Source organism: Lepidochelys kempii, chromosome 4, assembly GCF_965140265.1.
Source record: "Lepidochelys kempii isolate rLepKem1 chromosome 4, rLepKem1.hap2, whole genome shotgun sequence".
NCBI lineage: Eukaryota > Metazoa > Chordata > Testudines > Cheloniidae > Lepidochelys > Lepidochelys kempii.
This window is the reverse complement of record NC_133259.1, coordinates 30348632-30364987: the sequence shown is the minus strand read 5'-3', so window position 1 is coordinate 30364987 and position 16356 is coordinate 30348632. Positions and strand designations below refer to the sequence as shown.

General features: G+C 38.9%; 1 protein-coding gene across 20 annotated transcripts in view; it reads left to right on the top strand.

Annotated features, from left to right (window-relative positions):
* Positions 1–16356, top strand: part of TBCK (TBC1 domain containing kinase) — a 281017-nt gene that overhangs the window by 3773 nt on the left and 260888 nt on the right. For all 20 annotated transcript variants that reach the window (XR_012158526.1, XR_012158524.1, XR_012158514.1 and 17 more), the window contains 2 exons: positions 12702–12930; positions 15156–15228. Coding sequence is in view for 1 of the 20 variants with exons in the window: in XM_073340839.1 (XP_073196940.1) it covers positions 12738–12930; positions 15156–15228 (266 nt within the window). In the remaining 19 variants the exon portion in view is untranslated. The remainder of the gene's footprint in view (positions 1–12701; positions 12931–15155; positions 15229–16356) is intronic.

The window sequence follows — 16356 nt, the reverse complement described above, 5'->3', positions numbered from 1 at the left end:
ACTATTTTTGCATATTTTTACTATGAATACCAATTTTAAATGAGTGCTTCCCAAACTGAGGCCTGTGGAGTGCTTGCTCATGGTCATTGATAGCTGGTTGATCGCATGGTCTGGTTGTCCTTTCTTGCTTCCAGCTGCTAAATTTTAATATAGACAGTTAAAAATGCTTTTTCTTAATCTTGCTTTTTCTAAATTTGCAATTGCTGTAGTTACAGTGGGAATGTTATTGGGATTGGGAATGGAACAGAGGATGGTTCATAATACAATTTCTATTAAGTTATGGATTTGGTTAAAAGAATCAACTACATTAGACACGTTGTTTAGTTGCTCCTAGAATTGTTCCTTAACTATTTTTTTAATTATCACTTTAAAGGCAGGATTGTTTTAGTCTATTTTAATTCTAGAAAACTGCATGCTTTAAACAAGAAACAAAATACCTATATTTGCAAAATTTTGAAACTTATATTTGTATTTCCTTTTCCTATAATTAGAGGTGGACATTCAAGTCCTAATACCTACTACATTTGCTGAGGAAGACTTATTCATCCATGGTTTGTGTACTGTGGAGACTTTCCAGCTTAGGGCTTGAGCCGGCAAACATTTATTGCCAGCTGTAATAATCACTAAATGGGACTAGTTATGGTAGTGTGCTTGTAGTAAGTATTTGCAGGATTTGGCATTAAAAGAAAAAGGTACAGTGAGACCCATAAGATAGTGTTCACCTCACATATGAACCTCTTAAAAATATTAGGGTTGTAATAGGATATTATTGGTGTTGGTTAGTGTTTGTGGGTCCTGTAATGGAAGTGGAATTTTAAGATGTATTTGAATGGAGATAATGGAATTGGGAGTATGTTCTAGGCATGGGATGCAGCATAGTTCACTTCTGAGACTAAAGTTTCTGTGCAAGACCTTCTTAGCAGTTGTGTTAGCCTATCATGCCTCTTTTCTACCTCAGATACTTAGCATATCAGACCTGGAAGCAACTACTTAGTTTTTTGCCATTTTGAAAATGCCAAAGTACAAGTAAACATAATCATCTTCTTTTCCCTCCCCCACCCAACTACAGTTGCTTATTTAAAGTTTTATTCATGTCTAGTTGTATTGCAAAAAAAAAAGCAAAGCATCTTCTTCTTTTTTATCATAATTGGTTCTTATAACTTATAGAATTGTTAAATTTCTCTAGCAAAAAAGTTTTGTGTACAATCAAAACCAAACAAGTGCTTATGGGGTGAATATGTTAAGTCTCCAGTCCTGCAAGCACTTACGCATGTGCTTAACTGTAAGCGTAAGACTGTGTGTGTAAGTGTTCGCAGGATCAGGGCCTTAATTTATAGAAGGCATACAGTTAAAGTGTTGATATTGTGACTTACTCGAAACAGGCAGACCCTTGCACTCACACAGAGCCCCTTTGAAGTCAGTGAGGCGCTAATGTCTATTTGTGAAGGATCAGGGTCAAATAAATATACACTTAACTGAAGAAATACAAATAAAGTATATCTTTTTAAAACTGTGTTGAGTAATAGAATAAAGCATTACTATAAAAACCTTAGTCTATGCTGTTTCTCATTTATTTTCTTAAGATAGCAACTATATAATGGCACAGAATATGTATCTGATTACTTCTGAAGTTAGTATTTTTAATGCATTCATTTGTGGTGGAACAAATGCTTAATTCTGTCATGTGTTTGTAGATTATATTTGCTGTGTACAACAACCTTGTTTAAAATTTAAACCAAAATGGTGCCACATCTTCTAATTTTTGTTGTTGCAAATCAGGATTTTCAAAATATAAAGAAAAGTCAAATCTGAAACTTTAGTAAGAAATTCGATTTCTTTTGTCCAACATAAGTTTCAGTGTGTAAAGTTAGGCAGCATTAGCTTAAATACAGCACGCATTACCTAAACATTAAATATACAGCCCATAGATTTGTTATATTTACACTCTAGTATATTGTTTCTACATTCAGTGTATGTTTGTTCAATTTTTTTTAACTGGAGGGAGAGTGATTCACAAAGGGAAGCTGAGAAGCCCATGCTATGAACAAGGTGGCATTCCTTCAGTAAAGAGCTACTCTTGACTGGCATATTTTTTTAGTATTATGTGCTTTATTTTTCTTGGATAACTTTCTCAGTGTTAGTGAAATGCTACAGGGCAATATTAAGACAGAAAGGAAAAAAACTAACTAGTTTTCAGACTCCTCAGTTCTTTCTAAACAATTTTATTTTACTAAGTGTGTTGTTTCATGTCACTGTTGAAATGTAGGAAACACGGGGGGGCTGGGCTTCTGGGTGCAAGAGACTGGCAAAGTCATCACACACATTGGAACTCAGCTTCTGATTCCAGCATGTATCTCATCAGAATCATCTACTGAGCATGCCTGGCCTATTTTATAGCTTCTCCTTACCTGAGCTCTGATGGCTCAGTTCTCAAATTTTGAATATTTATGACTCCACATACCGGGGGAATTTGATCATGGAAATACTGATCTACCCAATGACTACCAGCCCTTAACTTCTGGATGGTTCTGGGCACTTCAGGTAAATGGTCTTACTGTGTCTTACTGCATGTGTACACAGACAGAGATACAAACAAACACAGTTAATTTCTCAGCGACCTCCCTTTGTCTCTAAATAAAATTCTGCAATGCAAAAGGTATGTGGATTGTTTTTTTGGGGGTGGGAGTTATGTAAAAAGGGAGAAATAGCAGAGTGTGCAGCCAGAAAGAAGCAGTGCCTATATCAAAGCAGAACAATAGGAAGAAGGGACCACAATCTGGGAACTGGACCAAAAAAAACCTGCTGTGGCTGCAGATTGTAAAAAAGACCCTATTTGGGAATATTTTCAAGAAATTTCTGTACCGCTAGGTAAAAAAGGAACACGTGCCAAACGTAAACAGTGCAACAAAGAGATGCAAGGTCTGGCTGTCCGAATAAAACAAGATTATGAAAAAGGCTCTTCAGAGGGCAGTGACTTTGAAGATGATTATGTGGACATGCTTGAATAGTCTGGATCAGCTAGTTAGTAAATTTATTTTGCACCATTCTTATGGACTGCCTACCATATTTTATTATGCTAGTAAATGATAACTTAGATTATTATTATATACTTGTGTTTTGGGTGGATTTCTTCACTTATGAATTTCAAAATGTTTTCAAAATATAATTGGTATGTTACTTTGTTATGGGAGTATTTATCAGTTACGTTTTTACTGTTACTCCTCAACTTACTTATTTTATTGCTAATTTTTATTTTATTGATGATCAGACATCCTAGGTGAAGATTTCCTATTTAAAAGTAAAGTTTTATTGGGAAGTTATTAATTTTAAGGTTTAATTTTTTTTTCAAACTGTTTGGAATGGTGCTAGAGATAAGGGTTTAAATAGATATAGATAATCCTTTCTTGTTAATTATATTCCCTTTAAAACTGGCTTTAGAATAAATTATATCAGTGGTAGAAGCAGCTGCAGTATGAGGAATTGTTTATTTACAACCTTAGTTTTTTAAAGCAGTGAACTCAGTACCACTTCAGTGGGTGAGTGATTTTTTTTTTTTTAGGGCTGTCAAGCTATTAAAAAAATTAATCGCGTGATTAATCACGCTGTTAAACAATAACAGAATGCAATTTATTTAAATATTTTTGGATATTTTCTACATTTTCAAATATATTGATTTCAATTACAACACAGAACACAAAGTGGACAGTGCTCACTTTATCTTTATTACAAATATTTGTAATGTAAAAAACAAAAGAAATAGTATTTTTCAATTCACCTAATACAAGTAGTGTAGTGCAGTCTCTTTATCATGAAAGTTGAACTTACAAATGTAGAATTATGTACAGAAAAAAACTGCATTCAAAAGTAAAACAGTGTACAACTTTAGAGCCTACAAGTCCACTCAGTCCTACTTCAGCCAATCGCTCAAACAAGTTTGGTTACAATTTGCAGGAGATAATACTGCCTGCTACTTGCTTACAATGTCACCTGAAAGTGAGAACAGGCGTTTGCATGGCACTGTTCTAGCCAGCATCGTAAGATATTTTTGTGCCAGATACGCTAACGATTCATATGTCCCCTCATGCTTCAACCACCATTCCAGAAGACATGCGTCCATGCTGATGATGGGTTCTGCTTGATAACGATCCAAAGCAGAGTGGACTGACGCATGTTCATTCTCATCACGTGAGTCAGATGCCACTAGCAGAAGGCTGATTTTCTTTTTTGGTGGTTTGGATTCTGTAGTTTCCACATCCGAGGGTTGCTCTTTTTTAAGACTTCCAAAAGCATGCTCCACACCTCATCCCTCTCAGATTTTGGACGGCACTTCAGATTCTTAAACCTTGGGTCAAATGCTGTAGCTATTTTTAGAAATCTCACATTGGTACCTTTTTGCATTTTGTCAAATTTGCAGTGAAAGTGTTCTTAAAACGAACATGTGTTGGGTCATCATCCAAGACTGCAATAACATGAAATTTATGGCAGAATGTGGGAAAAACAGAACAGGAGACATACAATTCTCCCCAAGGAGTTCAGTCACAAATTTAATTAATTCTTTTTTTTTTTTTAACTGATTTCTTTTAGCATAAGAGGTTCTGAATCTCCATCATCTGCAGTATCTACAACTTCAGTGTCATCTGCAGGTACAGTAGAACCTCAAAGATACAAACACCAGAGTTACGAACTGACCAGTCAACCACATACCTCATTTGTAACCAGAAGTACACAACCAGGTAGTAGCAGAGACCAAAGGAAAAAAAATAAACAAATACAGTACTGTGTTAAACTTCTAAAAAAAATAAGGGGAAAGCAGCATTTTTCTTCTGTATTGTAAAATTTCAAAGCTATATTAAGTCAACGTTCAGTTGTAAGCTTTTGAAAGAACAACCATAATGTATTGTTCAGAGTTTCGAACATGTCAGAGTTACAAATGTTCCTGAGGTGTTCATAACTCCTGAGGTTCTACTGTATCACCAACAGTGCTGCAACTAAACATATGTCAGACAATAAATTACCTGTGTTTGTGTTTAAAAAAACCCAAAAAGCTACATCATCCTGTAAAACCACCAATCATAATCAGGACCAGCAAATTGCAGCAAACCTCCATAGATTGTTCAGTTCATTTATGCAACAGATTCTTCTCTTTGTCTTGTTCAGAACAAACCATTCAGTGACCTAGTTCAGTTATTATGACCAAGCTACTCTCTACCTAGCAAAGTAGACATTGCTAGAAAGTTGCTGGATATAGCGTATAAGAAGGAAATTGAACAGAGTGCAAAAAACATTGATGGGAAAATTTCTTAATCTTCTCCATCAATCAAGACTCAGTGTACACAATGACCTAGTATTATGTGCTTGTGTGACAACAGAAGATGGGGTTGTTTATCTCTCAGAAACAATTGACACATCAGGAAAGGCCTATTTCGAAGAATATTTAAAACTGTGAACTAAAATTCAAGTGTGTAGTTTTCTCACAGATAATGCTGCAAATCGTTGGTAGCAAAGATAAGAGGGAATTTAGGATAAAAAGAATGAAAGGAACCTGACACTTATAACCTACGAGTGCAGTGCTCATTTGATGCATCTTTTACCCAAAGACTTAAGTACAATTTAAGAATAATGGACAAAGTTGCTGAAATTATTTCTACAACAACCACTTTGTTTCATTTTCTCTGAAGAGAGCAGGAGGATCCAAATTAATTCTTCCCCAAGATGTGCGATGGAATTCAGTGTTTGACTGTTTTGAGCTATTTATTAGGAGCAGGCCTATTCAGATGACAATTTGTGAAGAAAACTGTGACAAAATTCATGGAACTATCCCAAGCAAAGTAGTTAACATGGGACTAAACAGAAATGTAAAGATACGCTGAATATACTGAAACATATTTCCATAGCCCTGGACAAATTGCAGAAAAATTGTTGCCGTATTGGTTGATGCTGCTGAAATTTGGAAAGGACTTCAAGAAACATGGAAGAAATACCCAACAACAAACTTAAATTGTAGGCAGCAAAGAAGCAGATTTTCTTGCCAGTATTGTCAACCCAAAGTACAACGGGTAGGTGCCTAACTGCTGAAAAACATGCTGCTGCTATGCCATGGGCATCTAATAAGCACTCATCAGTTATGCCAACCATATTAAATTTCAGGGCTGGAGGTGAACTATTCAAGTAGTACATTTTTGCTGATGTTTTAGAGAGTCCCCATTCAACTGGTGAAAGTCACTAGCTAAGCACCTGGAGGGTTGAAAAAGGAGGAGTACTTGTTTTTCTCTTCCAGTGTATGAATAAAAACGAGGAGGGTGGGGATGTACTAATTGTAAAAGTTTGAAGGAGTATTGTGTTTGAGACTGTCTCATTTTGAAGAGACTTAGGGTACGTCTACAGTACAAAATTATTTCGAAATTATTCTATTCCAATTTTTGGAAGCGATTTTATATATTCGGTCTTCCGTGTCCCCACTAAAGCGCGTGAATTCGGTGGAGTGCATCCACAGTACCAAGGCTAGTATCAAATGTCGGAGCGGTGCACTGTGGGGAGCTATCCCACAGTTCCTGCAGTCCCCACCGCCCATTGGAATTCTGGGTTAAGCTCCCAGTGCATCATGGGGCAAAAACATTCTCGCGGGTGTTTCTGGGTGTGTGTCGTCAGTCGCTCCTCCCTTTGTGAAAGCTACGGCAGACAATTGTTTCACGCCTTTTTGGTGTGCAGACGTCATATTGCTTTCAGCAGACGGTGCACCGCTGCTCTCCTGCTTCTATGAATCCACCTCTCATTTCCTCTCATCTTCCTACGTAATCTCTACTATCTACTCTTTCTCTTCCTCAACGAACGGTTCCGCTGCCAACTCTGCTCGGCCATCGTGAACCGAGCAGCACAGCTTCCACAGCCAACTCTGCTTTCCTGCCATTGCTGCGCTTCCGAGCTTCTCCATGTTGTCTGTCCTGGGCTCCCACCTCCGTGAAAGCTACAGAAGACAACCATTTTCCGCCTCTTTTTGGCTATCATGAACCGAACAGCACCTCTTCCACTGCCACTTTGCACTCCTACGTTTTGCACCCTTTTTCCAGGATTACCCATACAGGCGCCATAGCCATGGAGCCCGCTCAGATCTCCCACTGCAGTTTTGACCATTGTAAATACCTAGCACATTATTCAGCAGTATGTGCAGTGCCTGCAAAACCGGGCAAGGAAGTGACGACAGCGTGATTACGATAGTGATGAGGACATGGACACAAACGTTCCTAGAAGCACAGCATGTGGCGATTGGGAGATCATGGTGGTGATGGGCCAGGTTCATGCCATGGAATGCTGATTCTGGGCCTGGGAAACAAGCACAGACTGGTGCGACCACATAGTATTGCAGGTATGGGATGATTCCCAGTGGCTGCGAAACTTTTGTATGCATAGAGCCACTTTCATGGAACTTTGTGACTTACTGTCCCCTGCCCTGAAGCGCAAAGACACCAAAATGAAAGCAGCCCTCACAGTTGAGAAGTGAGTGGCCATAGCCCTGTGGAAGCTTGCAACACCCGACAGCTACCGGTCAGTTGGGAATCAGTTTGGAGTGTGCAAATCTACTGTGGGGGCTGCTGTGCTACAAGTAGCCAACGCAATCATTGACCAGCTGCTATCAAGGGTAGTGACTTTGGGAAATGTGCAGACCATTGTGGATGGCTTTAATCCGCTGGGCTTCCCTAACTGCGGCGGGCTGATAGACGGAACGCATATCACTATCTTGGCCCCAGAACACCAAAGCGGCCAGTACACAAACTGCAGGGGGTACTTTTCCATGGTGCTGCAAGCACTGGTGGATCACAAGGGACGTTTCACTGACATCAACGTGGGATGGCCGGGAAAAGTGCATGACGCTTGCATCTTCAGGAACTCTGGTCTGTTTGAACAGCTGAAGGAAGGAGCTTACTTTCGAGACCAGAAAATTACTGTTGGGGATGTTGAAATGCCTATAGTTATCCTTGGGGACCCAGCCTACCCCTTAATGCCATGGCTCATGAAGCCGTACACAGGCACCTAGGACAGTAGTAAGGAGCAGTTCAACTATAGGCTGAGCAAGTGCAGAATGGTGGTAGAATGTGCTTTTGGATGTTTAAAAGCGTGCTGGCGCAGTTTACTGACTCAGTTAGTTCTCAGCACAACCAATATTCCAATTGTAACTGCTGCTTGTTGTGTGCGCCACAGTATCTGTGAGAGTAATGGGGAGATGTTTATAGTGGGGTGGGAGGTTGAAGCAACTCGCCTGGTGGCTAGTTTTGCACAGACAGACAACAGGGTGATTTAGAAGAGCGCAGCAGGGCGCACTGCACATCTGAGAAGCTTTGAAAGCCAGTTTCATGACTGGCCAGGGTACGGTGTGAGAGTTGTTTGTTTCTCTTGAAGTTACCCGACCCCTGTATATATGAAAGGAAATAAAGTCACAATTGTTTAAAAACTGTTCTTTATTATTTGTTGCACAACACACTTAGAGAAATAAGAAGGTACACCCGCGGGGGGGGGGGTGGAACTGGGGGAGGGGAGTGGAGGAGGAGGGAAGGACAAGTCCAGAAACCAAATCAAAACTTCGGATATGCGAGCTTTCTGTTGCTTGTGCAATCCTCTGGGGTTGAGTGTGTGGGTCCCCATAGCCTCCCCCTGCTATGTTCTTGGACGTCTGGGTGAAGAGGCTATGGAACTTGGGGAGGAGGGAGGATGGTTATACAGGGGCTACAGCGGCAATCTGTGGTCTTGCTGCCTTTCCCGCATTAGATCCACCATACAGCAGAGCATGTCAGTTTGCTCCCCCATGAGCTTGACCATAGCATCCTGCCTGCTCTCATCGCGCATGTCCCTCCTCTCTTTGTGTTCATGTAACGCTTTACGGGACTCGGCAATTGTTCGCCTCCATGCATTCAGCTGGGCCCTATCAGTGTGGGAGGACTGCATGAGCTCGGCGAACATGTCGTCCTGACTTCGTTTTTCCCACCTTTTAATCTGGACCAGCCTGTGGGACGGACTAGATAGAGGCCGTGTTGAAACATTTGCCCCTGTGGGAGGAGAAAAAGGGAGGGTAGTATTTTAAAAGATACATTTTTAGAGAACAAAGGGGACACTCTCTTTCTCAGTGAAATAGGCAATTCATAGTACACAGCACATGTTCTTTCTGTACAAGGTCGCATTTTGCCTTTTGTACTGAAGTGCCTGCCACTTGCAAGCCATCACATGCAGCTGGGCAACAGAATTCAGCTTGCAGGCAGCCATGGTAAGCCCTAGGGGCGTGCGGGGTTCTGCTTCTTCCGCATTCATTTCAGTGCTTTCAAACTGCTGGGCCCCCTTTCCCATAGCAAGCAATGCCTGGTGGATTTGCCATTTAAAAGGAGAGCCTGTGGGCTCTCTAGGATGATCACTTCACACAACACCCTCTTTCCCTCCCCACCCCCACACAAACCGACCCACCACATGGCTCTGATGAGGCTCTGAGCAGGGATGAGCCCTTTAAACTAAACGCAAACAGCCCAGCGAGGCTGGGTTTCCCCCCGCCTCCCACCGCGTGGCTCCGATCAAGCTCTCACTCATCAGAAGTGCCTTCTCCAGGGCCATGGTCTGGGAGCATGCCTTGGGAGTGGGGGGAAGCTATTGGCTCCAGCATTAAGAATAGTTCCTGGATTGGGGGGAAAACGGATTCCCCACTTGCTGCATGTGTACTCCCCTCCTCCTCGCTCCGTGCTACTCCCCCCTTGCAGATGTCGACGGACAGTGGTGGGGTAGCGGTCGTCACCGCCCCATAATTGAATGCAGCTTACGGTAGAAGTGGCATGTATGGGGCTGTGACCCAGAGCGCCTGTTCGCCTCCCTGGCTTTTTGGTACGCTTGCCTGAGCTCCTTGATTTTTGTACAACACTGCTCTGTGTCCCTGGAGTAGCCTCTTTCCATCATGGCCCTGGAGACTTTAGTGTACATATTTACGTTTCTTTTTTTGGAACGTAGTTCTGCCATAACAGATACATCTCCCCAACATACGATGAGATCCAGTACCTCCCGTTAGGACCATGCTGGAGCTCATCTGCGAATCCAGGACCACATGGTTGCCTGTGATGGTGGATTCTGCATGGTCGCCTGTGATGGTGGACTGTGCTGATGGTCACCTGTGTTGGTGGTAACCAAACAGGAAATTCAAAAGTTTCCGGGGCTTTTACTGCCTACCTGGCTAGTGCATCGGAGTTGAGAGTGTTGTCCAGAACGGTCACAAGGGAGCATTCTGGGATAGGTCCCGGAGGCCAATAACGTCTAATTGTGTCCACATTACCTGTAACCCAGAACTGCGATTTCGATTTTAGCGCTACTCCACTTGCCGAGGTGGAGTACAGAAATTGGATTAAAGAGCCCTTTAAATCGGAAAAACTGGTTCCGTCGTGTGGATGGAATCAGTTTTATTTCGAAGCAACTCGGCGAATTTCAAAGTAACCATGTACTATAGACCAGGCCTTTGGCAAGTAGGAACTCTAGTCACTTTTACTTAGGCATATTTAAAAGTTTTCCCAGGCTGACCTGAAATGATCAGTTTGGTTCACTGACTGCAGTTAATCCTTCTGTTTCTTTAATAAATCATTTTAGTTGTAAATAGGAAACATGTTTTGATAAGAGAAGTTTATGTATTCAAAGCATTTAAGGTGGTTTTGTTTAATAAATATAAATATTATATGCGGTCTTGTGTGTTTAATTAAATTCCGGTTACCATCCTAATGCGGCTTGACACAAATCATGAGCAAAAAGTTTATGTAATAGAAAATCATGAATGAATTATTACGTATTTAAATACTAAAATGTACAATTAATAAGCATCTGAAATATTAAGGTATAGAGTTGTTTAAATAGATCTATATATTTATAGAGTCGCCTCCTAAGTAGAAAAAAATGTACCTTTTTCTTTCGAAAATAACTGAAGTACAAATTGAAATGTTGATCAGAATCATTTATTTAAATTGAGACGTTCCACTTGGTGATTTAAATCGCCTTGATTTAAAATCAGTCCACCCTGAATGCCAAGTTAAAATTCTGTATTACTTATTTTATTCCTTACTCTATCTTCCTTTCTGTCCTTCCACTCACTTCTGTAATCTGTTTCTCACGTGCCTCGTGCACACACATGCACTTGCTGTCTCTTTCACACCTGCTGGCAACAGGGACAGTCATGTCTAACGATGGCCTATGCTGCCAGGCTTCACAGCCCAAAACTGATTGGGGAAATGGGTTAAGCAAAGGGTTTAACTTGGATTTAAACCTGGAGAATGGTCAGTTTAGATGAGCTATTACCAGCAGGAGAGTGAGTTTGTGTGTGTATGGGGGTGGGGGGGATGTGAGAAAACCTTGATCTATGCAGGAAATAGCCCGACTTGATTATGTAAAGAGTTGTCACTTTGGATGGGCTAGCACCAGCAGGAGAGTGAATTTGTGTGGGGGGGTGGAGGGTGAGAAAACCTGGATTTGTGCTGGAAATGGCCCACCTGTTGATCACTTTAGATAAGCTATTACCAGCAGGACAGTGGGGTGGGAGGAGGTATTGTTTCATGATTTCTGTGTGTATATAAAGTCTGCTGCAGTTTCCACGGTAAACATCTGATGAAGTGAGCTGTAGCTCACGAAAGCTCATGCTCAAATAAATTGGTTAGTCTCTAAGGTGCCACAAGTACTCCTTTTCTTTCAGCTGCATTAGATTCTGATACTTGGTCCTTCATGTCAAGATGTTAGCAGGCCAGCTGAAGAGGGGGAATTTGTGACTTAACCTGTCAAACATGTATTTATTGGCGGGGGACATGTTGTTTTTTGTTTTTGTTTTATTCTTGTATTGCACAGCGGTGACATATTTTTCCAAAAAAGCGTGAGTGAAATTTTAACTCTAAATTAATTGAAATGCCATGTAATGCTTGGCCCAGACTAGGGAACTTGCTTCCCCAAGAGATAAGAATGATGATGGAACTCACCACTTCTGGAACTAAAAGCAAAACGCATTTCTTTGAATCGGTGTTTCCAATAACTTTTTCACATACGGACACTTCACTGCCACTCTTACACATGAACATAAAGAAGCAAACCAAACCTACCACCTAATCAAGCTGTTTCTCATACTTGGCTGGGAAAGAAGTGGGGAGGGGGAAGAGAAACTCTTATTTTCTATTTTTGGATACTTATGAGATGTTAATATACTCCAGTGATGAAGGGTTATCTGCGGTACTAAGGACACCTCAACAAACAGTGTTGAATTTTGAGAAACGTAACTTGTGGTTTGCTAGTATGTGGTGTGGTTTTAAGAATATATTTTTCTTTCATTCCATTTAAAATCCATCCTTAACCATCAAGATAATGCAGACTCTGTTTTATTTTAAGACTGCTTAGCTTCTTTTGTTGGTTGCTTTATTTAACTTGATATTAACACAGTCTTCACTATAAATCTAAAGTTTATTTTAATCCCTGAACATTGTTTAACACTGTCTAGCTTCCCTATTACTTTTGTAATGCAACAGGGCTGCATAATTGTGATAACTGATGCACAAGTGTATTTTTTTTTTGTTTTACTAAGAATTATGCTTTAGTGGCTTTATTACTTTAAATCTATTCTATCTAATATTTTGGCAGTATTAATAATTTGTTAATCACAAAACCCTTTTTGCCATACTTCAGATTTTAGGTGAAATTCTTCATTTTCTTTTCAGGCGTGTGCACTGCTTGGAAGAATTTAAGGGGAAAAAATGTTTCCCTTGAAGGATGCTGTGATGGGTGCCTCCACTTTCTTTGCTTCAGCTCTGCCACACGATGTTTGTGGAAGCAATGGTCTTCCTCTGACACCAAACTCCATCAAAATTTTGGGCCGTTTTCAAATCCTTAAGACAATCACTCATCCCAGACTTTGTCAGTATGTGGACATTTCTAGAGGAAAGCATGGTGAGTGTTTTCTTTCCTAGGGAAATTGCATTTTTATGCAAGAAGATATTTTACAGTAATGATTTTGTTGATGTTTGAAGTTAACTGCCCCAGTAAAAATTTTTCCTTTGTGGCTTACTTTGGAGAAAGCGTGCACATTTTGTTTTCAGGACAGCAGTGTGGCTCTATCTGGACTGACTCTGTAGCAGTCTTATTGCTCTGTCATTACACATAACAAAAGCACATGTAAGAGAGACAAGGTGGGTGAGGTGATATCTTTTATTGGACCGTCTGTTGATGAAAGAGACAAGTGTCACTCTTAGTAACTTTCCCATACCTGAAGAAGAGCTCTGTGTAACTCGAAAGCTTGTCTCTTTCGCCAACAGATGTTGGTCCAGTAAAAAGATATTATCTCACTCACCCTGTCTCTTTAATATTCTGAGTCTGACATGGCTACCTTAATGCTCCATAAAAGCAGATGTAGGTGGTTTGGCTGAAGGTCTCTGTAATCTGGTTATCCACATAACAAGGAGTGATAACTTTTAGGTATTTCCTTTTCTTTTTCACAAAGTTCTCATCGCTCTCTTTTCTTTCACTGCCCCTCCCTGCCCGTCCAATTTTTTTTTCATTGAAATCTGCAGATTTCTTCATTCACTTGCCTTGTGGGTTTCTGGAATTCATCAATTTGTCTCAATTTTTTTACATATTTTAATTTCTTTAGCCTTTCTTTTAATCTTTAACCTTTAAAAGAAATATGTTCTACAGAAGGAGAGCCCAGCAATTCCCTCCCAATCTTCTATTATGTCTTGAATCTTAAAAAGGAGTGTGAATTTTGTAAGGCAAATTGACTTTAAAGTAGAAACTAGGGCTGTCAATCGATTAAAAAAATTAATCGTTATTAATCGCGCTGTTAAACAATAATAGAATATCATTAAAATATTTTTGGATGATTTCTGCATTTTCAAATATATTGATTTCAATTACAACACAGAACACAAAGTGTGCAGTGCTCACTTTATATTTATTTATGATTAAAAATATTTGCACTGTAAAAAACAAAAAGAATAGTATTTTTCAGTTCAGCTAATACAAGTACTGTAGTGCAATCTCTTTTTCATGGAAGTTGCCATGCAACCTCCTGTTTTCACTGTTAGGTGACATTGTAAATAAGAAGCAGGCAGCCTTATCTCACGTAAATGTAAACAAACTTGTTTCTCTTAGTAATGGGCTGAACAAGGAGTTGGACTGAGTGGACTTGTAGGCTTTAAAGTTTTACATTGTTTTGTTGTTGAGTGCAGTTATGTAACAAAAAAAACCCTATATTTGTAAGTTGCACTTTCACCATAAAGAGATTGTACTACAGTATTTGTACGAGGTGTATTGAAAAATACTATTTATTTTGTTTATCATTTTTACAGTGCCAATATTTGTAATAAAAAATAACAGTATAAAGAGAGCAATGTCTACTTTGTATACTGTGTTGTAATTGAAATCAATATATTTGAAAATGTAGAAAAACATCCAAAACTATTTAAATAAATGGTATTCTATTATTGTTTAGCAGTGTGATTAACTGCACGATTATTTTTTTTAATTGTTTCACAGCCCTTTTTCAAACTATTAACTATCAAGGCAGAAACAATGGATGTATTGTGCTTGTACTCTGTGATAACTCTGTTATAACTATTTAAGGTTATACTTCCAAATAAACTAACACTTTCCTACTAAAATAGTATGGTGACTAGGCTGACACTAATATGCCTGGCAGGTGCAGAGCATTCCTCTCATTAAAAATAGCAAGGTCAATGTTTGGTGAATTTTGATATGTTCTTGGAAAGTATTTTTGTTTTTGCAAGTGTGTTTCATATTACAGAAAGCTGTCAGAAAGGTATGTTGTAGTGAAAATTAAACATGGAGGCATCTCTAATATAGGTAGTCTTCACTATTCGCAAAAATGTTTCTTTAGTAACAATTGAAAAGGTGACAGGTCTTGGTGTTTTAAATTTATCTGTGAGCATTTAAAAAAATCTGCTGTATTTTATATATAAAAATAAAGCAATTTTGTTTCTGTGCAATCTGAGTTGTAAGCATTTTGAAGGATGTATAATGTGGCTATATTCAGTGTATGCCAAGATATTTACAGTTCTTTAAAATAAGGCATTCTCTTAGTCACTAGCTTATGAAATGTTGAGATAATGCTGTGTGTCCGGATTCTAAAATTGCTGTTGGTATATTCTTTTAATTAGAGAGGCTGGTGGTGACTGCTGAACACTGTGAAAAGAGTCTGGAAGATTTGCTGCGAGACAGGAAACCTGTGAGGTACAGTATCAGGGAAAACACAGGAAGAGAACACACTAATTAAAAGCTTCAGATACCTTATCATTTAAAGTCCAGACACAAATTTTCTTTAACAAAACAAACTACTTTTATAGGTCCATATGAATTTAATACTTATATTGGCTAATGTTTAACCCTTAAAGCACTGTCTACCAGACTTAACACTTGCTTAGGAGGGTTTGTGTATATTTCTTCAGAGTCTAAAAGGTGAAGAATTTTAAACAAAATTTAAAATTAAGAAATACTTTTCTGCACACTAAACCTTGTTTTTATTTTAATAAATGCTGTTTGGAATAGAGTGAAAGTTAAGAGAAGGGGTTAGAATTTACATAAATTAAAATGTAAAAACAGTGTTTACAAAGATTTGGCAGTTGAGGTTTAATCTTCTTGATGAAAATACCACTTTCAAGGAAAAGTAATTATAAACAGTTTATTCTGATATCTTTCGTTTGCATTTCTATGCATTAAAAATATTAATTGCTTCTCTGCTCATTTTTATGCCAGGTATATCACATTTGCAAAATGCAGTTCTGATACAAATACAAAAAAGTTCACAATACATTTCTACACAAGTAATATAAATGTAGCTGTGTGCAAAAACTCACACACCACAGTTCTAATGTGAAGATCTCCATCAAGTTTGGTCATTGAAGATACTACAGTAATGCATTCCATGGTCACTACTGTGACTTTTATTGCAACTTTAAAGTAATTACTGTAAGGAAATAAATATTATCGTTAGTAGTTTCAGAAGGGCATATTTCAGGTAAGGTACTATCCAGATATGTTCCTATGACTTAGCACATAAATCTGACTTTATCTGTATATGTAGAAGGTTTATATACAACATGAACCATCCTCGCTGCTACTCTGAAATCTATTTATTATGTGAGTTAAGTAGTTTCTGTGGGCACTATGTGTCCATATTATATTTCCATAATAATTCATTGTTAACTCTAAGGTTGCACAGTTAACCATGCTGGTCTGTATCTGTGACGGTAAAGAATGAACATGCCATTTTCCCTTTGTGCATATCCATAAGTATTACAATACAGTATTTACATAATTAAATACTAATTCTCAAATATTATAAAGTTTTTGGTACTCTGT